The sequence below is a fragment of the Buteo buteo genome, chromosome 9 (genome assembly GCF_964188355.1).
Source record: "Buteo buteo chromosome 9, bButBut1.hap1.1, whole genome shotgun sequence".
Taxonomy (NCBI): domain Eukaryota; kingdom Metazoa; phylum Chordata; class Aves; order Accipitriformes; family Accipitridae; genus Buteo; species Buteo buteo.
This window is the reverse complement of record NC_134179.1, coordinates 5,163,989-5,189,104: the sequence shown is the minus strand read 5'-3', so window position 1 is coordinate 5,189,104 and position 25,116 is coordinate 5,163,989. Positions and strand designations below refer to the sequence as shown.

The 25,116-nt window shown below is 50.6% G+C and overlaps 1 protein-coding gene across 1 annotated transcript; it reads left to right on the top strand.

The window, feature by feature from the left end:
• Positions 1–11,452: 11,452 nt before the first annotated feature.
• On the top strand, positions 11,453–23,388 carry OAF (out at first homolog). The gene is made up of 4 exons (XM_075035036.1): positions 11,453–11,903; positions 20,326–20,460; positions 21,026–21,206; positions 21,726–23,388. The coding sequence occupies exons 1-4, from the start codon at positions 11,667–11,669 to the stop codon at positions 21,998–22,000; spliced, it is 828 nt and encodes a 275-aa protein (XP_074891137.1). The 5' UTR covers positions 11,453–11,666; the 3' UTR covers positions 22,001–23,388.
• Positions 23,389–25,116: the final 1,728 nt, after the last annotated feature.

Sequence of the window (25,116 nt, the reverse complement as noted above, 5' to 3'; positions counted from 1 at the left end):
GCGCACGATGCACCGAGGTGCTTTCACTGTGTTTCAGGGTGGTCTGGACAGCACTTGTCCTCCTGTAGCCACCGGAAAAGTTTTAGTGACAGTACAGCGCGAGTGTTTCATGGCTTCAGGGCTTTTGTTTGCTGATGGTATTGCCACGATTATTTCAGCATCTGTATTCAATACTGTGATTGCACCACCTCGGCAAAAGAACAGGATGAGAAACAGCCTGGTCATGAATCTCCACTAAGTCCCAGGGCTGGATCCAGCTTGCATTTGCACTATGTGAAATCCCCAGAGCCAGATCGTGGCCCCTGTTCTCACAGGGACTAGCACTGTCCCTCACATTTGATTTCCCGGTAGGACTAGTTACAGAGGCAGAATCCTTCTCAGTGTAAAATTATGCAAATCTAGCACAGAAGGATAACGCTAGTGACCTGTATGATTTACTCTATCACAACAGACTGTAGCTGAGGCTTATTGCTGTTTTCAAATAATTGGAAGGGTTACTGACAGCCAAAGGAAAGCAGGAGGCATTGATGTGCCGCTATGGGAACCAGGGCTCTCGGGAGTTCGTTCTGGATTTGGGGTGTAACTTCCAGCTGTTAGGCACCGGACCTGTTTTCCAATTTGGGGCTCATTCATTAATTCCAAGTGTCACATCTCATTCCTTCCAGCTTGGGCTAAATCAGGCTTGAGTTTTGGTGATGCTGAATGTCTGTCCACCGCCTCGATTCCAGGTAACAAGCTCTGTAAGGTTTTGCCAGAGGCACCTTAAAACAGCTTTGGTAAAGGTGGTTTACTCAGTCACTCTCCCCTGGTCACCCCCACCTGTTTATCCTAGTTTCAAGCCAATCCCAAAGATTAGACCCCCCCACATGGCTTTGATGAGAAGAATATAATATAAGTTTACAAAACTATTTCCAATGAGCTTTAAGACCACGTAAGATTAGGTGACACAGAATGCATCCATAGATGAAGGGAATAGACATTTTGGTTAACCTGGGTTTTTTTAAAAGTTATTTGATTCAGTGGGCCCATCAGTCCAACAGACTGCCTAATTTTGCATTAATGTTCCAGGAAAGCATAGGAAACATTTCCAGCTAAATCTGCAAGAAGAATATTTGCATTTCCCTCCAGGCTGATTTCTAACCTAAATTGTTGGGGTTGGGGGTTTTGGGAGGGGGCTGCTGCTTTTCAGTAAGTTTCCACAAAATAGATATTTTCCTTTACTCTGGAAAAGTGAAGTTCAGACCACTGCGGATGCTCAAGTGCCAAATGGCTTTCAAGCACGAGAAAATTTTGAAATCATAAGTATAAAATATATGCCACTTTGCAATAAGATTGGAAGGGAAAAGCTCAAGTGCAAAGCTGATCTGAGGACGTTTTATTATTCAGAATGAAAAGAAAGAGCTGTCTTTTAGCTAAAGGAAGACAGAATTTTGATCTGAGTATTTTCTGAAATTGATTTTTTTTCCAAAGACAAGCAACAGTCTTATTAATTATTTGTATTGCGGTCATATTAGGTCAATTATTAAATCACTTAAGTGAAACCCAAAAGATCCTTAGGCATTTATTTTATGTGAAAGTGGATGAAAATGGAAACTACTAATGAGATTTTTCCAGTTTAAGAGAAAAACATTAACCACCCTCTTTCTCTGCAAACACAGAAGATTTGGGACAGTTCTGCCTTTAAACATGGGAGGCAAAGGGGGAAGGAGGGGTTCATTGCTCATAACTGAAGTGGAAAAAATCCCCAAATACTTCATTTTCTTTTTGTTGCTTCACTGTATACAGGACAGTTTGAAATGGAAATGAGCCTCCCTGGGGAAGAAATTTCAGACAGGACTGTGCTGGCTGACTCTGCTCTTGTCCCCTTGTCTGCAGGGGAGCCGGACCCCTCTGGAGGGCAGGGGAGAGAGGGAAGCCCCTAATCACCCAACGGCTCGTCCTTCCCACTACCCTAACTGCTCCAGAGTGTCGGCCCCGTCGCTGCTGGCACTGTGCACCTAGCATCACCGCATGGCAAAGTATGGCTAAAATGTGCCTAACCTTTTGCTTCGGGCTTAACTTGATGCCAATCTCTCTCAACTGTTTTGAGAGTCGACCCTCAACCTGGGGCCGACTCTCCCGGCCCACATTGCTGCGTCAGGTCCAATAGAGTCGGATGAGTGCATTCAGCCGTGCAGGGGATTATGCTCATTCCCACGAACTCCTGCTTAACTGAGTAGCCCTCAAAGCTCCCAGGACCTTGGGCTGGAAGACTCTGGGGTTCCCCTGAGCAGGGCTGTCATTATCTGCACTGCGTTACATTTACCCCAAGCAAACGGCCCCATTTTGCTTTCTTGCCATTCCTGTAACATGAGTCAGAAGTGATTGTGACTCAGTGTTGTACGCAAAGAAGAGCAGCTTTCCTGACCCCTTCTGCAACTGGAGATTGCCCTGATGCACAGTGCCTAATTAACCTTGCCTTATTCTTTGTAGCTGCAGGTGTTTTTAATGCTCATATACCTATCCTGGTGCCTTTCTTCACCTATTCTCATCTTCTGTGGGCCGTGATTCTTTTCAAAATGTCCATTTTATAAATCACTTTAATTAGTTGTATATTATTCTGTTATATTTATATCACTTGATTTAGGTTTCAGATTGCATCCATTACATCTTATATATAGCTTTGATTTTATTTATGGTGTTTCTAGTGCATTTGCATTGCTTTCCTTGGATATCATTTTGGCTGGATTTACAGTGTATTTCTTCAGTTAGATTTATATCACATTAATTAGATTTATATCCCTTTAGAATTTGAGGGCTTCACTTAGATTTATAATATCTCTTTTTCTAGGCCTGTCTTGCATAGGAGATTCACATCCTTTTTGTTTTAAAGGATATTGCTTAACTCAGCACTGATGTTGCTTTATCTAGACTTTGGTCAGCCTCCCAATTAGATATATGAAGCAAGAACTCACGACCTGTTTCCCCCCCTCCCCCAATTTTCACTGGGATCATTCCAGCATAAACTGTGCTGATTTAAAGTAACCTCTTCCAAGTCAGCGCCCCCAGGAATGTCATGGAGATCATCTCAGTAACTGGATTCCTCAGAATACCCAGTGGGAGTGCAGTTAGTGAGATACCACTTTTATTCCTTTCTTTCCTGTACACTAAATACCACACCATCATAGGGAAGCTGAGCACACTCTCCCCAGCATGGCAGGGGGCCAGGACTGTACTCTCCCAGACTCCAGGATCGGTGTCCAGTTGGGTGATATAGTCTCCAAACTGGGTTTTCCCTGTCCAAGCAAGTGCCCTAAGCATGAACCAGCTGGGTGTTGAGGGAGCAGTAGCATTTCCTTCTCCACTTTCCTTTTTCCAGGAAAATACTCAAATATCTTAAGGAGAGCTCAGAGCTGGCAATCCCAGGCATAGTAGCATCTCCCTCCACAGCATTTCCTTCTTGCTGGTGTCCTCACGACGATAATTGTGCAGAAGGAGCAGGCACCTATGCCCTCTCCATGGTGAGGCCGTGCCCCCTCACTCCTCATTTTGAGCTTAAGTCTTGCAGGACACAAAATTCCAGTGCAAGAGCCTGTCTCTCAACACCCCGGCCAAGACCACAGAGGGAGGGAAGCAGCAGCGCTCCAAAAAGCTGCTCTTCCAGTTAACAGCCACAGAGGACCTGGCTTTGTATTTCCTGCCTAGCTCTGATCACATCAGCATAAGAAATCAGCTAGGAGGGATCTAAATCCACATGCTTCAGGGTAAAAGCCAACCTCTGATTGAGATGGGTCAGTAGATGTCCCTGAGGGCTGTTATTTCAGACGTTCACAGTAGGTTATTTGGTTGCTTTCCCAGAATTTGGGGGTCTGTCTGAGGGCAGGACAGTGGGCCGAGTGGACCACTGCTCCCAGACCTTACTGAGTTTTTTCTCTAAACCCACTGAGGATCTGAGCTGATGGACTTTAATTTCTACTAAGATTTTCAGCCATCAGCACTCAGTTTGGCAGGGGTGGCTGCACTCACTCAGAGGTTTCATGCAGACAAAACCAACCTCCTGAATCTCTTCTTTCCCAAAACACAACATGACATGGGAGCTTACTGTGTGTCCAGGGATATTAAAAGCTTATGAGACATACCACTCATACAGCTGTAGCATTAGGGTACCTGGGGCTTGGCCATGTGAGATACCTGCCAATCAAAGAACAGCCTGTCAGCAGTGCAGAGGGTTGTTCATCCTCCCCATCCCTGGAAATGACAGGAAGATTTCCCGTCTGCTCACTGTGGTTACTGCAGGGCATCTTTCATAGGATAGTTTCAGAAAGCTTTTGCAGGGGGTTTGAATGGGATTCCTGTATTTATGTATTCCACTGCTGGGGGAGTGAGTGAGCAGCTGTGTGGTGCTTAGCTGCTGGCTGGGGTTAAACCACGACAATTTGTGTGGCATTTGGGAGCCCATGTCAAACAGGCCAAGAGCAGGGTTCAGGAAAGGGAAAGAAAAAAGTTTTTCACCTACTGATGCCTTCATCCTGCCCTGTCTTTGTCTCTCTCTGACCTCCCCCTCTTTGTGTTTGTTCCCTCTGTGAACAGGACAAACCCTACGAGGCATGAAGCAGTAAGGGAGGCAAGGAATGTGTTACAGAAAGTCTGTTGTTTGGTAGTTGAATCCAGATGTTAAGGGAAGGAGCAGATTTGTGTGAATAGGACAGAAAATGGCTAGAGCAGGAGAAAGTAAGGGGCACCAAGCCTACCCTGCCATTTAGACCAGTTAAACACAAAATGGATGAGAATTTGACTCTTCAGGTACAACTTCTATTCTGCCCCCAGCAGAGGACAGAAGCTGAACCAAAAGGGAAGCCTGCCCAAATCTTCAGCATAAGAGAAGGGCTGACCCACAAAACCCACTAAATCCTACTCTCCTATTCCAGTGTGATGATTTTGGCCCACACCAAGAGGTGTCTTCTCCAGAAGACATCCACAGCCAATGCTTATTCGTGAGCCTGCTTCACAAAAGCAGCTACTAGTCATGTAAGGAGCTGTAGGAGAGTGTTGGCCACAAGGAATATTTTCCAAGCATTTCCTAGTAGCTCCCAAATCTATACCATCAGCGTGAACTCTCAAGTCTCTCCTTCAGACAGACCAGACTTTTCCAAGGGATCTTTCCAGCTCTCATGGCCTTTCTAAGGAAGGGCAGCCCGGATCTGGACTACTGTTAGTGGATGGTCCCCACTGTTCAGGATTTCTCTCTTAGGGCCTCAGGTGCCCTGTGAGGGATCCTCATCTGTATTGTGTGGTGTGGCTTCAGGGGTATTATTTTTGTGGTATTCCCCTATTCCACCCTATCTGTGAAACACAGCAGGAGCAGGCTCGTGATCTTGAGTCTCTTCCCGTGAATTTACCCAGGAGAAAAGGGGCAGAATCCCTCCTGCACATGCCAGGAACCACTCCAACTGCTCTCCTCTGCCCTTCCTCCCCCTTCTCATCCTCCCTGCAGCTTCATCCAGCCTCTGCATAAATGAGCATGGTATCTCAATTAATGTGCATCTAATCAGGACATCAGCATCTCTGGAAGAGAGTCTGCATCGGCTGCAGAGGTTGAGAATTCAGTTAACCTACCAGTGCTCTGCCACTGGGGCCCGTTCATTTAATTACACCCAGGCTGCTGTATTCCTCAACCTTTTAATTGCCCAGGACAGAGAATAAGGTGGTAAACAGGTCAGAGATAGAAGTTGCTAGGCATTGTTTTTAGATAGTAAAGCTGTTTTTAAACACCATTCAGAAACTTGTTTTATGTAATTGCCGAGAAAAGGAGGGCATTCAGGAGGGCCAGCAGGGAACACTCAAAAGGGATGCTGAATACTTTTTAATTAATGAAAAATGACTTGAAGCCTGATTCCCTTCTGTAACAGTAAGATCTCTACTGAACACCACAACACAAATCCTTTCCCAGAGCTTCAGATCAAGCCATAGGTCCTCTGTAGTAATATTCCTGATAATAGCTGGGATTTAGTCAACAAGTTTGAAGACTGGGAGAATAAAAAATAAAATAAAAAAAAAAAATCCAATTAACTCTCCCAGAGCTCTATTACTTCTGCAGTGCTGTGAAGAGTAGTAAAAAGCTGGGTTTTATGGGTTCAGATCCCCAAAATAGTTGCCCCAATTGAATCCTTCAAAAAGCACTGATGATTCTTTCATGTAGCTTTAAAAGTCAAGTTTGGCATGAAAATGAAGGATGGAAGATTAAAGAGATCAAGGTAGAACATTTAGGTCTGATCCCTGACCTCAGTTATACCAACTTTAGTTGAGATTAATACCATTGTAAATAAGATGAGAAACTGAGGGATTGAACTGGCAGCAAAAGCTTGTTCTTGGTTGATTTTCGTTTTGAAGGCTTAGATCTGTCGGGCTGTTCTGAACAACCACTGAGTGGTTTTCAGAGCACAACCAAAAGTCTGATTTTCCTTCCCCTTGCCTTCGCATTACTGCCCTGAATTCTGTCTGTGCAACCAGTTAGCCAAAGTGCTGGAAGGAGAAGTCTGCCTGGCTCTCAGTGTGTGCACACAGAGCTCTCCTCAGTCCAGCAAGGGAAATAAACCTGATGAGGCCAGGGCAGGGGACGGAAAGCCTTGGTAAACCACAGGCAAGCTGCCCGGCGAAGGCTGGGAGAGAGGATGGCTCTCAGGATCTGCTGGCTGGATTAGCAGTCTGATCAGGGCACAAGGCCTGAAGCTGTGGTGACAGAATGTTTCCTAGGGTTCTGCTCAGCTCTGCACCTTCTGAGATGAGCTAGCTGTGCAGTGTTTTCCTGCTGGAAGTGCTGCAGAAAGGACCTGCAGAGTTGAGAGTGTGCTGTGAGTAGCTCCCAGAGAAACGCATTGCCCTGGGAGTATAGGGAAGTCTTCTCAAGCCCCTGTTCTACCTCGATCCAAAAGCACATCGTGCTTCCCAGCTTCAGCAGGGTCAGGATCTTGCTTCTTCCCATTGCAGTTTGTGGGCGATCCTGGTCTGTTATAAGTGGGCATAATCTAGTCTTAAACTTCTCGCACTGACAAAACAGGTGTTTGCACCAGCTTTGATGCTTGCTCCATCCATCTCCTCCATGCCTTAACCGAGCAAGGGCAAGGGTGTTGTGTACAGTTCATTAGACACAGCCCGATAAATCACCTTGAAAGAAATATGGTTTGACATCTGTGCTTCGTTTGAGCTCTGGCTTGGAAAAGACTTGGTGTCAGCGCCCTGAGGACATCAGCAGGCACCGGTTGCCCCAGCAAGCCTCACCCAGGCCTTGGCCCACACACTCTCTCCCCACTCTCCCCAGCTCCATTTAAGCCCAGGCCCCTCAGCCCTCCCCTGAGCTGGCTGTGGGGAGCATCCAGAGCGGGGCTGCCCCACTAGAGAAGATGGGCAGAGTGGGACAAGGCTGCATCTTTGCCAACACAGGCATGGTCCTGGGCAGGGTGAGCAGGGCAGGCTTAGCGGGGATAACCGGTTCAGCCAACAGTCCAGTAGGCAAGTGTGAGATGATAATCCAGGTCCAGGGTCCTGCTGAGGAGACAAGTCAAGCTCAGAAGGTCCTACCTGCGGTGGAGCTCAGGGAAGGGCTGGGGACCAGGGTCTTTGCTTAAAAGGAGAAGTGGAGCCAGGGCAGAGGGGGTGCCGGGGGAGGGCTGAGGCTGGACGTTTAAGGCTTGTTGTTGCTCTTAGGGCCCCAGCAGTTAGGTATGGCACAGACCTTCTTGAGGGTGCCCTGCCTGGACGTGTGCCTTCCCTGACAGCCAGGGCTTCCTAGCTGCTGTGTGGCTTCTGCACTGAATTTCTGCTCAACAGAGTGCAGGATGCTACAGCCAAAGGCAACTTGGAATGGCAAACAAGAGGCCTTTTTGAAGAAGCGGAGACAATTCGGAGGACCTAGAGCTTATTGGGAACCACTGTGGTTGTTGATTCAGCAGTCTGAGGGGAACCACACTGGCAGTGATAAAGCTGGTTTCTACAACAGCAGCATTGTGTGGGACTAAGAGCAGCTGAGATCTGGAAGAGGTGCGGTGCTGCACCTGCATGAAAGCCCCCTGCAGCCCTCTAGTCACACAACACAGGCAGGGCTTGCTTTCTGTCTGCCGCAGAGGATGGGAGCTGTGTCTCTTGCCCCTCTAAAGGCGAGGGATGCAGAGGAGTTGCTGGCAGCAGAGCAGTTCTCAGCAACCTGCTCTTCCCCACTGCCCAGCCTCGCACAGCCCAGCTCCCCGCTGAGTTACCAAGATTGTTTCTTAGAATAAGCAGCTCGTTCGCAACAAACATCCTCACTCTTTGATGTATTGGTGGTACTGCTGTTGTGGCGTTTTAAATACCTTGGTTTCATACTCATAATAAGAAAACTGGCCACAGAGCCTTACTGTAAGCTGATGGGAAAGTAGCAGTAATTATTGCTCTCTCCTCCATGGGAGGATAAACTTCAGATGCTAATGGCCTCTAGAGTATTGACTGATTACTCACATTGGGGTGAAACAGCAAGGGGAAAGGGCCTTTGTTCTCTTTGGTCTTAAATGCTCCTGTGTTCAGCGGGTTGGGTGGGAAGCAGCCTAGACTGCATGAGAGATAGTGGCAGCAGTCTGATTTTGGACTAAGAGGGGAAAGGATTTTTTTCGGGGGCGGGGGGGCAGGGGGACAGGGCAGATGTTTTCCTGGAGTGGACGAAGGGAGAGGATGGTGCAGGTATTTATGCACCATCCAGCTTGACAGCATGCACACAACATCAAGTGGGTGGTAAGTGGTGAACACAGGGTGGCTGCAAATATTTTTGTTTGCCTGGTAAATTTGCACGCACGGAAGGCAGGGCTCTTGCAAGCAGTTCACTCACCGAGCCTTGTGTGGGATGCTATAGGACTTCTCACACTCTCTGCTTCTGTTTTTCCCTTGCCCACTAAGGCTCTAAGCTGTTACAGCAAGGGCTGTCTGAGTCCAGGTCTCTGTGGGCATTAATCCCTTCCTGGTTTTCCAAGGTGCCGATGCGACAGCTTCTCTAAATGAAGTTTTGAGGTGAGGAAGAGGGAATGAAGATTGTAGCTTGGCCAAATATTAGTGGTTTTCCCGAGGGATGACAAAGGATGCATCTAAGGCACCAAGGCAAACCCCATGTCAGATTGTAATCCCCTGCTCCCACGCACTGCCCTGCTGGAACTTCACAACAAAGCACAGCGGAGAGTGTTTTCTTTTAACAGCATATTTTTTTCCTTAACCTTGTTCTCAAACATAGCTGAGGTATTTTAATGGAAGTTTCCTCCCAGTAAAAAGACTGCAGCGTGCACACATACCAGAAACTCTTGGCCCAGACCATTAACATTCAGTAAAACTAAATGCAACTCAGGGTCCCATTGACCCTGCAATGAGAACATTGAACTGTAAGGCATGTTTCAACTTTCCTACAGTTCAGAAAAGAGATTACTTGTACAAAGAGCTGTCTCATATTAGCAAACAGCAAAGGTAGAAGAGGCTGATTGACACCAGTAAAGGACTGGCGTAGCCATTCGGACCTGTCCCAAAGGCTTTGAGCTGTACTTACTCTTCTCCGGCTACCCTTAATGGCCAGTAATTCTCCACCCACCACTAACCTGTTGAAGTGTTTCTTGCTGGGATGCTGACCAGTGGTGTCTGTCCCTTTTGCTCATCAGCTTTCAGTCTCTTTGAAATCTCAGCAAAGTTCTCATCTCCTGTGGTCCCTGGTTACTTTTCTGTTTTCTGCTATTAAAGAGCTACTTGCTCTTTAATTCTGTTGCCTGCCAGCGTTTTGAATCCCCTCCCCACCTTCCAGTATTTGTCTGTGTGTCCATTCATTTTGGGACTGGGATCAAACCTACCGTTCCCAGGCCAGACTGAAGGTTCAGTTGTGCCCTGCTCAAATCGCAGTCTGCAGGACTACAGCATTCCTGGCAAGGTGCTGAGCCTCGGAAGGAGCTCTCTGAGACAGCCTGCTTTCTGATTTCCTTTGGTCTAGGATGTACCAGGAGAAAAATAATACCACTTACTCCAACCCAACTTTGCTAGCTCGGCAACACAGCGAAGGAGAGTCCTGCGTTCTCTCTCGCACCCCAGGATCCGGGTACACAGTGGGTACTGCTAAAACCTGCAGCTGGGAGACCACGTTCCTGCAGACATGCAGAGCTGCAGAGAGTGCAGCCTTATCTCCCCTTATCCTTTATCCTCCAGCACAGACTGCACTGTGCTCTGGTGCTTGGGGCTCACTTGCAAGCTGATAGACCTGAAGTAACCGGAGTGCAAGGGGGAAGTGAATTCCAGATTTGGGATGAGAAGTGAGTATGGCCCTTTGGACTGGAAGTCTTCCAAGGGTTATTTGTGCCTACTGACCTCATGGCACTCTTTCTTCCAGCCCCTGCTGGGGTCCTCCTGTCTTTTTTGCATAATCTCCTCTGAATAAAACCACTGTGAGTGGGGCCTTCTCCTCAGCAGCTTTTGTCATGAGGAACTGTCTTCCTCTGTGTTTCTACCTTGTGGGCCCTCCCTGTCTTTTTGTAGCTGAGCTGAGCCATTTCTTTTCTCCCCTCACTGCACCTCTGAACTTTTTCTTCTCCTCGGCTCTTATTTTTAAGCGCTGCTATTGTCCTGAAAAGTATTTCAAGGAGACAATTTGTTTTGAGGGAGGCTGTGGAAAATATAGGGTCAAAACTTGTGTGAGGTCCCACAAAAAGCACTCCTTGGAGGAGAGTGATCTCTTTGCCTGGAAGCATGGATTTAAATGGTTGTTTCTGTTTATTTCTGTGTTTCTCCTCGCAAAGCTCTTTCTCTGAGGCCCCGATCCTGCTGCCACAGTGACCTTTGTGTTTGCAGCGAGACCTTTTGAAATCAAAGGGGCCCTTCACGAGCATCTGCCCATCTGGAAGCGATTGCAGAAGCGGGTGGGTGAAGGGCAGGTTGGGAGCCTTTTGACTGTGAACTGAAGAGTCTGAAGGGACCCAGGTCCACGTGCCTGCGAAGGCAAATCCGACGTGCCCCTCGGGGGCAGGAATACACCCAGGCAACAGCCCCGTCCCGGTGCCCTGCGAGCAATCATGTAAATGTCGTTTGATGCACGGGAACCGCACGTTCGGCGGGCTCCACGCGTGTTTGTCCGTGCCGGCGGGAGAGCTGGGCTCCCTCGTTAGCGCTGCCCTCCCTCTCTCCTTTCCAACCGCAGCCTGCGGCCGGCCGCGGATCCCAAGGGAGAAGAAAAAGCAAAGCCACGCCAAGCGCGCCCGGCAGGAGAAGACGCCAGCGGAGCCCCGCGGGCAGGAGGCAGCGGGCTTCGTGCGGGGGGCGCTGCCTCAGGCCGGAGCTTAGCGCCGCGGAGCCTCGGCCGCCCTCTCTCCCTCCTCCCTCCCTCCGCGTCCCCGCCGGCGCGGGCCCTTTAACGGCGGGGCGGCGCGCTGCCTCCGTGGGGCCGGTCCCTGGGCCCGGCGAAGGAAGTGACGGGCGGGGGGGGGCCGAGGGAAGAGCCCGCCGAGGGCTTGAATGAAAAGGGCGAGCGGGCGGCGCGCCGAGCCACCCCAGCGGGGCCGGGGCCGGGGGCGCGGCGGGCCGCCCGCTTTCCTTGCCGCGCCGCCGCCGCCGCCGCTCCGCGCCTGCCCGCCGCCCCATGGCGGCCCTGCCCTGAGCCCGCGGCCTCGGCCCCGGCGGGGCGGCTGCGGGGGGGCTGTGGGATGCGCGGCCCGCGGCGCCGGTTGCCGGCGCTGCCCGCGCTGCTCTGGCTGGCGCTGGCCCCGCTGCCCGGCGCGCCCGGCCCCGCGGCGCGGGCCGAGCTGCGGGTGCGGGTGCGGCTGCCCGGCGGGCAGGTGACGGAGGAGAGCCTGCAGGCCGACAGCGGTTCCGACTGCATCAGCCTGGAGCTTCGCACGGCCGACGGTGCCCTCGTCACCCTCACCGCCGACTTCAGACAGGTACGGCTCTTCGGGACGCTTCTTCGGGCTCCCGCCCCGGCGTCGCTGCCCGCGGTGCCCAGCGAGCCCCCGGGAAGGTGCCGGGGGGGGACGGACGAGGGGGTCCGCGCTCTCTCGCGGGGACGCGCCGCTTTCCCCGGGGAGGACGTGCGCCCTGAACGCCTGTCCCCCGCCCGCCGTGGTCCCCCAGCCCCGAGGAGGGCAGCGGAGGGGCAACCCGCGGCGTGTCCCGCGGGGCCGGTCTCCCGCGGCGGTTCCCGGCCGAGCTGTAGGCGAGCGAAGGCTGCGGCTCGGCAACTCCGGCCCTTCGCACCTCGCGGGTCGGCAGGTGGGCTTAGCGAGAGGGTCGGGTCAGGACTCCGGCGTGGGGGGGGGGTTTTGTGGGGCGAGCGCTGGCGATAGGAGAACGCAAGGTCCTTCCGAACCTGGGACCCGCTCGGAGCCTGGGAAAACCCTGGCTGAGGGTCCAGGAGCCAGAACCATTTCTGAGGAACGGAGGGTCCTTGTACGTGTGTGGGGAAGGGTCCATCCACCCTCGAGCACTGCTGGGGTCTTTGTTTGCAGTCTCTTCTCGCTCGTATAGCTCCAAGCCGTTTAGGCAGGCTGCTGTCCCCACTGGCGTTACACCTGTAACCCGGGCTGCCTCTGTGGTGAAAGTAAGTGGTAAAAGAATCTAGTGGCGTGGGTGGCAGAGCTTCCCCCGCGCCCAGCCGACCCTAGCAGCTCTGTTTCTCTTTGCTGAGCTGCGAGTAGCATAGTTTTGCGTGGCAGGCTCAGCAGCAACTGGGCATGGAGCAGGGTTAGGGCAGGAGAGTCTCTGTGCGGTGGGGAGAGCTCCGGTTCCTGACTCCCGGATAGGGGTGTTTGTGCTCTGCTCTGTCACTAGGACATCTCTCCCCACAATACAGGTGGGGTACAGTTAGTTCCTTAAGTGGACTCCTGCTGTCTTTGGGAGCACGTGTGTGAGTCTGCGGTGTGGGAAGTGTTTGACCATCAGTTGTCCGTGGGCCTGACGACAGCCCTCCTGTAAGGGCAGCCTTTCCTCCCAGCGCAGTGCTTGAGAGGTGGCCTTTCTGCAGGGAGGTGATACTTGCTGAGCTGAAGCCCAAGATCCCAAGCTTCTCAGCAGGAGATGGTAGCTTCAGGGCCAGCATGGCGTTCTTCAGAGCGTGCCAAGCCTGGCTGGATGCAGCAAACTTGCTATTGCACAGGGAAGAGCTGTCTGGGTAGCATGGCAGTGTTATCTTCTTCCAACGCTCCGTTCAGACTGTTTGCTCAGGTGGACTTTGGTTTGTGGCAGGAGGAAGCTGAAACCCATGAGATAGGAAGGTGGTGTGTCCCAACCTGCTGTGAACCCTGGAGCCTTCTGCCAGGGATTGTTCTGGTGCCTCTTTCCCTCTCAGCTGTGTTCTTTGGTCCCAGTCTTCTTGCAAGCCTCTCAGATGGCCCTCTTCCATCTGGAGGGTGCAGGGTCAAGCCCACCTCTTTTTGAGATGTTAGCAGAAGCCTTGGTGATTTTGGATGTGGCAGCACGCTCAGTGTACTCCAGCACACGTGCAAGGAAGCAGTCCCATAAAAAAAAAATTCCAAGAAGACATACCACACTAGGGAAGTTAAGGAAGGGAGGGAGGGCTCTTAAGCCTGCAGTTTGCAGTCTTGCATACCACAGTGTATTCGTGGTCAAGGGAAATCCAAGCTCATTACAGATCCTCTAGGTAGGCCTTTTGGGAGCCAGGGATGTGACTTGTGGACTTCTGGTGTCCTGAGCTGTTGGTCATTTCAGCATTCTTCACTTGCTTCCGCTCTTCTTGAGGGGAGCTTGTTCTGTGATCTCATCTACAAACCCAACAGAGCCTATGTTAGCTCTTCTCTTGCTCTCATCCTTATTATAGTTGAGCTGCTTCTGGGTACAGGTTCTCTGAAGGTATCTTGACTTCAGTATGTTAAATTCTTAGCTCCATGCATCCTCAGCTCCTGCTGGAACTACACAGGAGATGGTCCCTGGAAGGCTTTGCAAGTATCAGACTTGCAGAAGTCCATTCCTAATTGTCAGTTCTAGAACAGTTGGGCACTGGCTCTCTCTGTTTCATGGCTTTGCTGGAAAATAACTGAAAAAAGCCAGAAAAACTTAAAGGACTGAAGAGATGAATTTGCGGTGCAGTGAGTAATGATGTGAGCAGGCAGCTGCCTGGCCAGGCTTCCCCTTCTGACCTGTTCTGGCTGCATGGAGGCAATTCACTGTTCTGCTCTGGTGCTCATCTCTCTAGTATTACACAACTTCTTCTCTCCAGAGAGAAGGTCTTGAGGCTCTTAGCCTTGGTAAAAGCAGCTGGGGTTGTTGATCTGGCTTTCCCAAGCTAGGTTGTGTGGTCATGCTGTGGCCAGGATGCTGGGGTTTTGCACAAATGATTTTTCCACTTCTCTGGCTTAAACTGCAGGGGGTTAGTCCAAAGGCTTTTTTTTTTTTTTTTTTTTTTTTTCCTTTGCTGACAAGGAGTTGCTGCTAGACCAGAGGCTGGAGAAGGAAGGAGTTTTAATGAGATCACAGTTCATTTCTCTGCTCTGACACTGGTGGAAGCTGGGTGGGACTTGAGCAGTGGTTGGGTCTTCCACAGAGGTGGGATTTACATTTCTCTTCCACTCCTGCCGCCCCTCCAGAGCTGAACATGAAAGAGTCATGTCCTCAGAGCACACCAGGTTTTTTTCCTCATTCTCTAGTGCAGCACAAACTGGTCAGTGGGAGTCCAAACTGGGACTTGATGTTTTCTGGGAAGTGCAGTAGTGAAGACCATTTCTGTTCTTGCAGTTTGAAAGAATGTGATGAAAACATTTCTTCTTTTCCTGTGTAGCACTGTCAGGCATAAAATGTATTGCAAAAAAGAGTGAGGGGGGACAGCAACCGTAAATGTTGTGTCTAATTTGAATAGCATGATCTTGCCAATTGTTAAACAGTGGCCTGAGAACAAAGTGGGTGGGTTTTTTCCAAGGTCAGTACAAAGATATAGAAAAGTTTCTTTTTCCTTTTGATTGCCAGAAAAGTTGGGTTTTTTTGTTTTGTTTTTTTTTTGTTTTGATTGCTGGAAAAGTGTTGGAAACACAGGAGAGAAACCATGGGTGATGGTATTTTAACACTTGCACTGCCAGTCCTTTCAGTTTCCTTGTTAATAAAGCTGATGTTACGTAACATTCTGGGGTGGTGTTTTGAGAATTTTGCCAGGGATCCATTGTGTTAGGTGCTAAATGACCAGGTGATACAGGAAGGCATCTGTCCGAAGATGACGGCATCTATGATAGATGATATCCATGTAGTTTGGAAAGCAGTCTCTTCTCTGTAGAGATGCCAAAAATATAAAAGGAGGGTCATTCAGCACCCTCTGGGAGGGCAGGAGGGATGGGGTGGGCTCATTAAAACATGGTGGTGTTTGTTACCTTGAGCTGTAGTGAAGTGCTTAAAAACGTTCTCTCTTGAACTGATCGCTCAAGTGTGGGTAGACGGCAGCTGTACCATATGCAAAGGCAGCGTGATGGCTGCTGAGCTGAGCACAGGGCTGGAGGGCTAAACTCCTGCCGTCCGGCCAGAGCTGCCCTTTGCTGACTCCTTGGCTTTGGGGAAATCACTTGTTAGGTAGGCTTCAGTTTCAAAAATGGTCTCTGACAGTTACTTTTAGGCATTGCTCAAGCTGTTGGTGCTGAGCATGAGGATGCTTAACTAGAGTTTGTTTTTCCAAGCATCTCAGAGCGTTGTGGGGATTTCTGGCTGCACAGTGCTTGTAAGAATCAGGGTCAAACCTTATTGCTCCTGAAAATGTGCATTTATTTCCCTCCCTCCCCCCCTCCCAGCACATCCTTAGTTCACCTGTATAGATTCGTGAGTATAAGAGGCAATGCACCAAAGTGTCTTCACTCTAGCCATTTCCAGTAGGAGAGGGGTTAAAAAACATAATCCCTGCCCAGTCAGGGTAACTCAGCTGACTGGGCCCCCAGTGTGGATTCTCTGTGTTGTAGGAGCACAATGACTTTCTGGCCAGCTGTAGCTGTTCCCCTGGGGCAGTGCAGGCAGGACCCTGACCACAGCAAAGGCTGCTGACAGCGTAAGGAATTGGGCCCAGGAGTGCCGGTATTTCCCAGTGCCCCGAGCAGTGCGTCCTTTTTGCATGTACCCACCACTCTGAGCAGGCGTACGATAGCAAAGACAAAAGTGGGTCCCACAGCAGCGCTGATGTCCTTGGGGGAGAGAAATTTGGCAGGAAAGCTGAATGGGTTGCGGGGAGGAAGGCATTGAAATAATTTATTTCCCTGGGAACTGGTTTGCTCCACTCAATGTGAAGTCGAGAGCCTGGGCTCAGATCTAGACCACACAGGCTTGTAAGTCTCTACTGGATAAACCCTAGAAACGGAGGTTGAATTGTTCTCGCACCCCAGATGACAGTCCCTGGAGGAGCTGGCTGAGGACAGTGCGAGGAGGGAAGAAGTTTGATGATTTCACTGCTCCTCCTTGCAGGCTAGTTCTTTGCTGGAAGTCCCTCTGGTGGGTGCAGGCAACCCAGGCTGTTGGGAGCTCGGTGCACTGATTTCTTTTCTGCCTTTAGGAAAGAGGAGCTGCTCTTGCCTTGCTGTGAAAGCCAAGGCTACGGTTACCTCCAGTGCCATGGTTAAAGCACGGCTGCAGAACTGGTTGTTTTCTGTTACATTAAGCGTTTGTCGTCCAAACCTAAACAATAGCTGTAACTGTACCCACCACACGAGTGCGGGTCAGGGCCAAGGATTCTCAGCACCCTCATGATGAGTTCATCTGGAGAGTCCCCGCATTGCAAAGGCAATGTTCTGCTGGGACTTGTTCCCTGCTGGGAAATTTTGCAGAAACCCGGAATTAAAGGTGCCGTTTGTTGCCTTGGCTGGGTACCCGCCTCGGCGCTGATTCACCCTACTCCTGCTGATGGGAAAGAGGTGAAGTGGCTGGGGAGGGAAAGGCACTCTGAGTAGGAAAAACTTCAGTGGCTCTTCCCGTGTGAGAAGCATGACATATTTTTGATGTGACAAGCTTCAGTTCTTGCTCCGCCTGAGGTTGCATAGCCAGGGCAGGGAGAGCTGGGAAGCTAGGGAAAGCCAAGAAGGCTTTGAGACAGAGAGGTGAAGCAGGGCTGGGCAAAAGATGAGACTGACTTCTCGCTCGGGAGAGAGTGGTCACTGTGGGGTTTGTGTCTCCCGGAAAATGGGCCAGCGTGCAGCACAGTTCTAGCCTTGCTCTGAAATCCACAGCAAGGGTCACGTTGGGTTTGCTCGGAGCCAGGTAAAGGTGTGACTTCTCTCTTCAGAACAACACGTGCTATAGGAGCCAGCTCCTTGAACAAAACAGGTTGATTAAAGCTGTTTGTTGGCTCACTGGCTATTTCGGTGCTGGCAAACCCAGACCATTCCTGTCTTTTCAGTGCATCTCCCTTGGTATCCACAAATGTGCTGTAAATCCCTGACACCTGGAGTTCAGGCAGCACCGGAGCCCTCTTCATGCCACAGTTGCTTCCTTTAGATGTCGTGGAGTGAGACAGAGCTGGGAGAGGGATGTGGGCCAGAAGCACTGGGAACGCAGGGAGGAGGTGAAGAAATGACCTCGTCTCTGGGGGACCCAAGCTGTTTAATGTACCCGACCAGGCACCTGGGCACAGAGCCTCTCTGATGCAGCTGGAAGGGGCTGCGGCAGGCAGGTGGGGAGCAAAGGGCTGGCTGGGTGCGTGCCCAAGGGCAGGAGCAGGGAGACATGAGGGAGATGGGCCATGCCTTTCTGAGAAAGGAGAATCTGGGGGTGGAGGAAAGGGTGGGTCATGCAGTGGGACACCACCCCATTGACCTATACTGTCTTCCCCTTGCTCTCTCCTCCTACAGCTGTACCTCCCCCACTGCAAGGCCACCTTTCTCCACCTTTCTCTTTCTTTCCCTCCTTCCATTACCTACCAATGTGCTCTTTCAATGATGATTTTTGCAGGGATCTTTACTAGAGTTTACAGGGACTCGTTGACCCGTACATCAGTAAGCACACAGAGATAGGCAGGTAAATATTTAGATTAGCTGAGCAGCAGCCCTGGGTCACTTGCTCACTGGTGTGATGGGAGTAAGGCTGGAGTTGGAGGCAGTGCAATAAGGTGATTTGAGGGCAATACAGCAGTGGCTGGTGACCCTGTGCGCTCCGAGCTTGCTCCTGGTGTCTGTCTTAGGTTGGAGGGGGACTCTCGATGCTTGTCTTGATGCCTGAGAGCTGTTCCTTTGCCCCACTGGTGCATTGTCATGACACAAATTTGGTCCTTCCTCTCCTCTGTGCTTGGAACTCGGAAACACTTAAAACATACTTAAAACCTTTGTCCGAATTCATCACTGAACAGAGTCACTTGAGTCCAGGAGTCTTTGTATCGTGTGGAAGTGGCACCTTGGGACCTGAGACCACTTGGGAAGGAGCTTATCTCTGCCTGGACTCTGCGCGGGCAGCTGGGCTCTGGACTGGGGAAGCAGAGCGAGGGACCTGCAGCTGTGTGGGATCGGTCGGGAGCTCTGGACCGTTTGCTGGGCGCAGCGAGAGCTGTGAATCTCTCGTGTGTATCAGCCTTGAGGAGGAAAGAGTTGGGTGTCTGAAGGCTAATTCTTAAATAGGCAGATCAGAAGGATTAATCAGTTGCTCAGCATGTTCTCATTTTACAAAAATTGCCTCCAACCTGGAAGTACTGCACTGTTTTTAATCTCCTGCCTGTAGAGGCTTTCAGCCTGAGTGCAAAACACGGCTATCCCTGTTTGCTTTTTCCAGACTGAATGCTGATTGTTCAAAGTGAATTAAATTTAAATCTTCAGCTGAAGAGTATGCCAGGGTCAGCTACCAGTTTTAGTCTACTCATCCTTGGGCCTTGCACAGCGTGGGAGCTCACAGCAGAAGAGATCAGCTGGAAGGCAGCTGGACTAAATGTAGATGGGAACATGGGTCGTTCCAGTGGTGCCAATGTCTCAGTGAGAATTCTCCCCATTAAAGCTGTAAAAAAATAATTATTCCATAGTAATTTCACAAGCATTTTTGGTATCTCTTTCTTCCCAAAACTCCTTCGTGTCCTGCTGTTGTGGTGAGTTTTCAGTCAACAAATGCACCCAGCAAAATCCTTTCTCCTATCCTGGGGAGGGAAATGCATCCCAAATTGCAGCTGTTTTTCAGCTGTCCAGATGTGCACTGAATTGCATACCCTTTTCTCTTCTGGATATGGAAGAGAAGGCAAGGAATAAATGGTGGGCTGCATGAGCTAATCCGCAGAAAAACCTCAGTGGGGACACTGCTTAGAGCTTGTAGAAAAGAGAAAGGCTCCCCTCTTCTTGGGGCAGAAAGAGGTTTGGATGAAACTGAGCTTATGAGCCATGCAACAGGTATAGCTTAGGAGGCCAGGAGGAAAGAGATTATCTTAGCAGCTTGGCATAGCTTCTGCTTGCTGCTCCATAGCCACCAGTATCTGTCTAGCTCTCTGTGGAGGACATTAAGAGCGATGGCTGTGGCTGGGTGCCAAAAGGCATTAATTGCTCTTCATACCGAGGAAGAGGCACCATTCCGATCCATCTGCTCATCCCTTATAGTAGTATGGTCTGACACCAAGACAGGGGATGGCAGATTCCCACAGAGTGTACAAATGCCTCTGAAGCCCGAAGCCAGATGAATTGATACCTGCATAGAAATCAGTGTTAATTTATGCCAGAAGAGGATGTAGGGAGGTTTTACTATTGAACAAGGTATTCTGTGAGTCTCTGTGGAGGTAACTATGACTGGTTTCCAAGCTGGTTTTGGAGACGGACTACCATCTATGTCAGAAGCTCTCTATATAAAATGCCAAAATTATTGACCTGGGCAGAAAGGAAGGTCAGCTGCAGCTGATCATAACAGGTTCCTTCTGGATCTAACAATTTGACTTTCATTTCTGTTCCACATGCTGTAGGGTTCAGAAATTAATAATTTGTTCTCCAGGATACCGGTTGCTCAGAAGCAAGTGAGGGAAGGCAGCAGAGGAAATTGGGACTGCTTGCCCTGAGTAATGCATGGAGATACTTGTTTAACAAAACAAAATGAGACTCCTTGGAGGCTTCCCTCCCTTCTTGGTAAAGGACACAAACCCCCAGCTGTTGTTTGAGGAAGCCATGGATGTGGGATGTGACCTGGCAGCAATTTGTTCTTGCCACAGTGGGATTGCGAAAACCCTTACTTCTTTACAGACACCAGTTACTATGCTGCAGGCTTTTGGGTGGGATTGAAGCTGGGACTACACCCCTGTGCTCGGGTAGCAGAAGTATGAGACCTTTGACTTCGTTCTTTTGGCTGGAGCCTTCCTCTTTGACCCTGACTTCTCGGTTCACCCTGCTGATGCCAAATATCTGTGACTCTCACTCTGTTTATTTATCTCTTTTTCAGGAGGTGAAGATCTTCCGTGCCTTAATCCTAGGGGAGCTGGAGAGGGGCCAGAGCCAGTTCCAAGCGCTCTGCTTTGTCACGCGGCTTCACCGCAACGAGATCATCCCCAGCGAGTCTATGGCAAAGCTGCGGCAGGTAAGAGACACCCTGCAGCTGGCTTCAGTGCCAGTTCCATCCTCCAGTCCACCCAGGGTTCCTTAGAGCTGTCCTGTCTGGATACCCTTCCCAGGCAGCTGCCCGATTGTTCAGCTATTAGACCCACCTTTGACCACCCCTCCTGCTTGAGGGACTCAGTATTAAACTAAGTTCATCAACAGTATTGATCCTGTTCTACTAATATACTAGTAGGAGGCATGATTTAGTTCAGCCTAGTCTGTATCAAAGGGTAGGTGGATGGGTAGAGCAATCACCCTGAAAATCCCTGTTCCACATTGCCCAGTGAAGTAAGTACTGATTTGGAACCCTTCATCACAACAAAGCATTATGAAATGATCACAGGCAAATCAGAGCAATGATAAACTACCATCAGTTTCAGCACCAACAAGAAGTTTTTTCAGTGCCTTCCCTCCAGATAAGATGCAGGTGCATTTACAGAGGAACAACCACTTGCACATCTTCTTATGTTGGCACGAAATCGTGACATGCTATAAAGAATGTGTTGTAACCAGGATTCAAGTTTTCATTATTTCATCCTCTGCAGAAAAATCCCAGGACAGTGCGGCAGGCTGAAGAGGTGCGGGGCCTGGAGCATCTTAGCATGGATGTAGCTGTCAACTTCAGCAAGGGGGCCCAGCTGAGCTCTCACATCCACAATGTCTGTGCAGAGGCCAAAGAAGCAATTTATACCCGAGAAGAAGACGTCAAATTTTGGCTGGAGAAAGGTAAGTTTCCTTCGGTTTTGTTGCAACTGCTCCTGTTAGCAAGTTGGCACTCTGCTGTGATCTGTCCTGCCAGGTTTCTGGTGATCAGCACAGATCATTTTGGCTTCTCTCTTGCTGTCTTTACGGTAGATAAGGCACGTGTATCGTTTGCTTGCATGTCACATTGCACTACTCTATTTGTTAGCATATCTGACTTCTTTTGGTGGTGTTCTCCTAGTGAACCTAATTAGGCAGGTATTTTCAAGGTAGCCTTTCACCTGGTCCATCACCCCAAAGAAATATGTTCTTTACACCCTTTGTGTATCTTTTGGCTTACTTTCCCCAGGGCCCTTTCTTCTCCCATGGTTCCTATTTAGACTCATGTCCAAACAGCCCCTGTGAATGCACTCTGTCTAACCTCATTCTCCTCGACTGTCCTGGAGACTGTGCAGAGAGAGCAATGCTTGCTTTGGTGGCTCTCTCCTTTGGCCTTGCCTTTCGGCAGCACCCTGAGCAACGTCTCTCTGCTTTCTCCCGCAGGGGTGGACGGCTCCATGTTTGAGGTTCTGCCACAGACATCTGATCTCCCTGACCTGCAGCGTTGCAAGCTGTGTGCAGATCGTTGGAAACCCTGCATTTGCAGCTACTCACTGAGCATCGAGTGGTACCCGTGCATGCTGAAGTACTGCAAGAGTCGTGATGCTGGGGGCAAGGTTTCTTCTTACAAATGTGGCATCCGCAGCTGCCAGAAGGGCTACACTTTTGATTACTATGTGCCGCAGAAGCAGCTATGTCTCTGGGACGAGGAGACCTAGCAGAGCCAGGCCAGACCTTTTCAAGGGGCAGCTCATCTGCCTCCTGCCACCATTTAGGATGCTAAGGGCCTCCTGGAGCGGGCTGCTCCAAAGAAGGAATACAGTTCACAGTGGTGCCTTGTACCAGGAGAGCTCTGTGTGTGTGCCTTTCCTTCTGGCCCCCTGTGACTCCCTCCCCACCTGATGCTGCCTCATACTGTGATAAGCGGGCTCAGCTCACTGTGCGTTGATGCTCTCCTGCCAGCTGCCAGGAGATCCGGCTCCCTGGAAGAAGCAGAAGACACGGGTTGCTGGGGTGAAGCACTGGGAAGGGTGTGTTTTGCCCTGCTCTGGAGTTTTGCCCTGCTCTGGAGTTAGCAGGTGTGAAAGGGGGCAGCTCTGATCAGTTATCAGCCCCGCGCATCCTGATGAGTTGTCAGAGCAGGGAGAGAAATAGTCTTGATGACCTGCATTGTCAAACATCTCTGCCACCGAAGAAGCCCCTTCGCTGACTTCACCACCTCCTGGTGACACAACAGCATTTCCCAATGGGAAAACAGCTGATCTATGGGACCACGTACCCTGAACAAGGAAGGTACGACGCCTACCCAAAGCAAGAGCCTGCCCGTAGCTTTTTCTAGTGTCCAGCTGGCTTTTATATCCTTCCTGTGGCTAGAAGATATAATGGGGGGATATATCCCAGCAATGACTTTTGCCCCTAAAGGGCTGGTAATTAGGGCTCTAATTAATCCCTGTTTAGACTAGTGAAGGCCCAACTTTTTGTGTTGGTCCTGTGACTCTCCTACTAAGAAAGAAACATCTAGAGACTTGTGACTACCATCATAACATTGTGGTTGCAAGAGGGGGAGGATGATCCCAGGTGGGTTCGCACTGTCATTTTGAAGAAGACAACATTCTACATCTACGTCCAGTTTTATGTCCTACTCTGCCAGCTATTCACAAGAAGCTCTTAGATAATTGTACTGCTTTGCTGTGCCTTGGTTTTCCCTATATGTAAAACAGGGACACCACTGAAGCTGACCTTGGCCCTGGTATATACCTGGAGGGCATCAGACAAAAAGCACTGCAGGAGTGCTGCCTGGTTCCTGTGTCCTCTTCCACTCAAGTTAGAGCAAGCAGGGAGGGGAGAGAGGCTGTTGGGGTCATTGTGAGCCCCTGTACCTCCTGGTGAAAAGCCTTCACAATGTGCCTTTTTGCCTAAAATACAGGAATTTTTGACAAAAAAAAAAAGAATTTGGTCACAATTATTTTTGTATTGATCACTTAAGGGGGGAGAAGGGAAACGTATTTTAATATTGCAACATGAAGTAAAACACACTTGAAATGATTTTTTTTAAAACAAATTATTTATCATTTGTAAGGTAAAATAAACTGATTTTTTTAAAGCATCCCTGGCCTAAAAGCTTCTCTGTGCAGCATAATCTGCATGTGATCCACTTGTTTGGGTTCTTGATTTAAGACTTGTTCCCTTATGGGTAAGTCTCCAGCCTGCACCTAGGACATTGAAGACCCGTGGGTGGGGGAGGGACATCGTGCTGTTCAGCACGACCACAGCACTTTCAATGTGATCCTGCATCTCACGCATATCATCCACCCAGCCCCTCAGCAGGGAGACAGCTTTGACTCATGGCAAGCAACTGTGGAAGAGTCTGAGCTCTGGTGAAGTAAAAGACCGGCAGTAGAGGCAGGTCCTGGGGTTAGGCAAGCTGGTGGTGCTTGCTCTTCTCTCGGAGTGATGGTGGGGTCCCATGAGGGGCTGTTACGCAGGTGTGCGGCTGCACCATGTGGCTGGAGGCTTGTCTGGTCCAGCAGCCTCAATAAAGTATTCTTTGTCTATTCCTCTGCAGCCATAGCTGAGGGGAGATGAGGGCTGCAGAGTTTTGGGCCAGCTCGGAGCTCTTAGCTCTGGCTGCTCGAGGAAGAAGCGTGGAGTGCTGATTCCCCCTAGTGTGGTGAATGCAGAGATGGGACGAGGACTTGGGCAGCCTCGGCCCTTCTCCACTTGAGCCACCAAGGCAACTTATCCCCTTACTGTGATTTCTGGGGAAGCTGAAATTGCTGGTTTTTCACTTACATGGTCAGCATTCACAGGGGTATGTTCTTCGCTGCCTCGGCTCCTGCTGCAGCAGGACACTGTGGGACTTTGTCCCCGCTTGCCGGAGTTAAATCCAGCTGTGGGACGAGGTGGGCTGTGAGCAGTGTGGGCGAAGACTGCAGGGTGGCTTCGTGCCTTTCTGCTGGGAGCCCCGCGTAGCCCATTTCCACTGTTGCTCCCTGTACAGGGCTGCCGGGAGCGGACACGACCTCGCTCTGGGAGCATTGGGTGATATCCCGGCGAGCTTGAATGTCCTTATTTCGTAGTGGTGAGGCTCTGGGGTGCCTGGATCACAGAGACGTCTCGGTGCTGTGTCGTGGGAGCTCTGGGAGTAGCAGACAAGCGAAGGATGTGAACCCTAAGTATGGGCAGTAGACCCTGAGCTCAGCTCCGTAGTCGTTTCTGGCTTTGTGCGTGCTCTGGCAGAGCTGGGCTTTGAGGGCAGGCGAGCGACCGGGGCACGTCCCCCAGGTGTGCTGCAACCCGCCGCGCTCCCCAAAGCGTGGGTGGGAGGTGGTGCCTCCCCTTTCCCGAAGCTAATGCCACCTGCTTGCCCTGAGGCTACCGGGGCCTCGAAGGGGTCCGAAAGGGAAGGCTGGGGAAGGGCGGGGGGGGGGACACACACACACCGGCCGCTTGCCGTGCAGCTTCCCCGGCCTCCACAAGTGGGTGCTGGCGGAGCACGGAGGCGAAGGGTGTCCGGGGCCAGAGGTTGGAGGCAGAGCCTGCTCCGGACCGGGGCGGGCAGAGCCGGGCTGGGGGGGGGCCGTGTGCTCCGTGCCTCAGTTTACAGCCGTGGGTCTCGGTCCCTGCGAGGTCTCGCTTTCCGCCCAGCCTCGCTAGCAGAGAGCTGTGCTGCAGCGCGTTTGCTTTTCCGAAGAAAAATCCTTCCTGGTGCACTTCAGGAACGCCCTCGAAAAGCGGCTGTTGCAGGTGGAGACAGGAGACCTTCCTGGCACAGAGAGCAGGCGCAGTTGGCCAGGAGCACCGGTATAAATCGTTCCTGCTAGAAAAAAAAGCA

Excerpts from the sequence above, each read along its gene's own strand:
- OAF (XM_075035036.1), top strand. The coding sequence starts at position 11,667 with ATGCGCGGCCCGCGGCGCCGGTTGCCGGCGCTGCCCGCGCTGCTCTGG. Across the intron at positions 11,904-20,325 it reads TCACCGCCGACTTCAGACAG|GAGGTGAAGATCTTCCGTGC; the intron begins GTACGGCTCTTC and ends TCTCTTTTTCAG. Across the intron at positions 21,207-21,725 it reads CAAATTTTGGCTGGAGAAAG|GGGTGGACGGCTCCATGTTT; the intron begins GTAAGTTTCCTT and ends TTTCTCCCGCAG.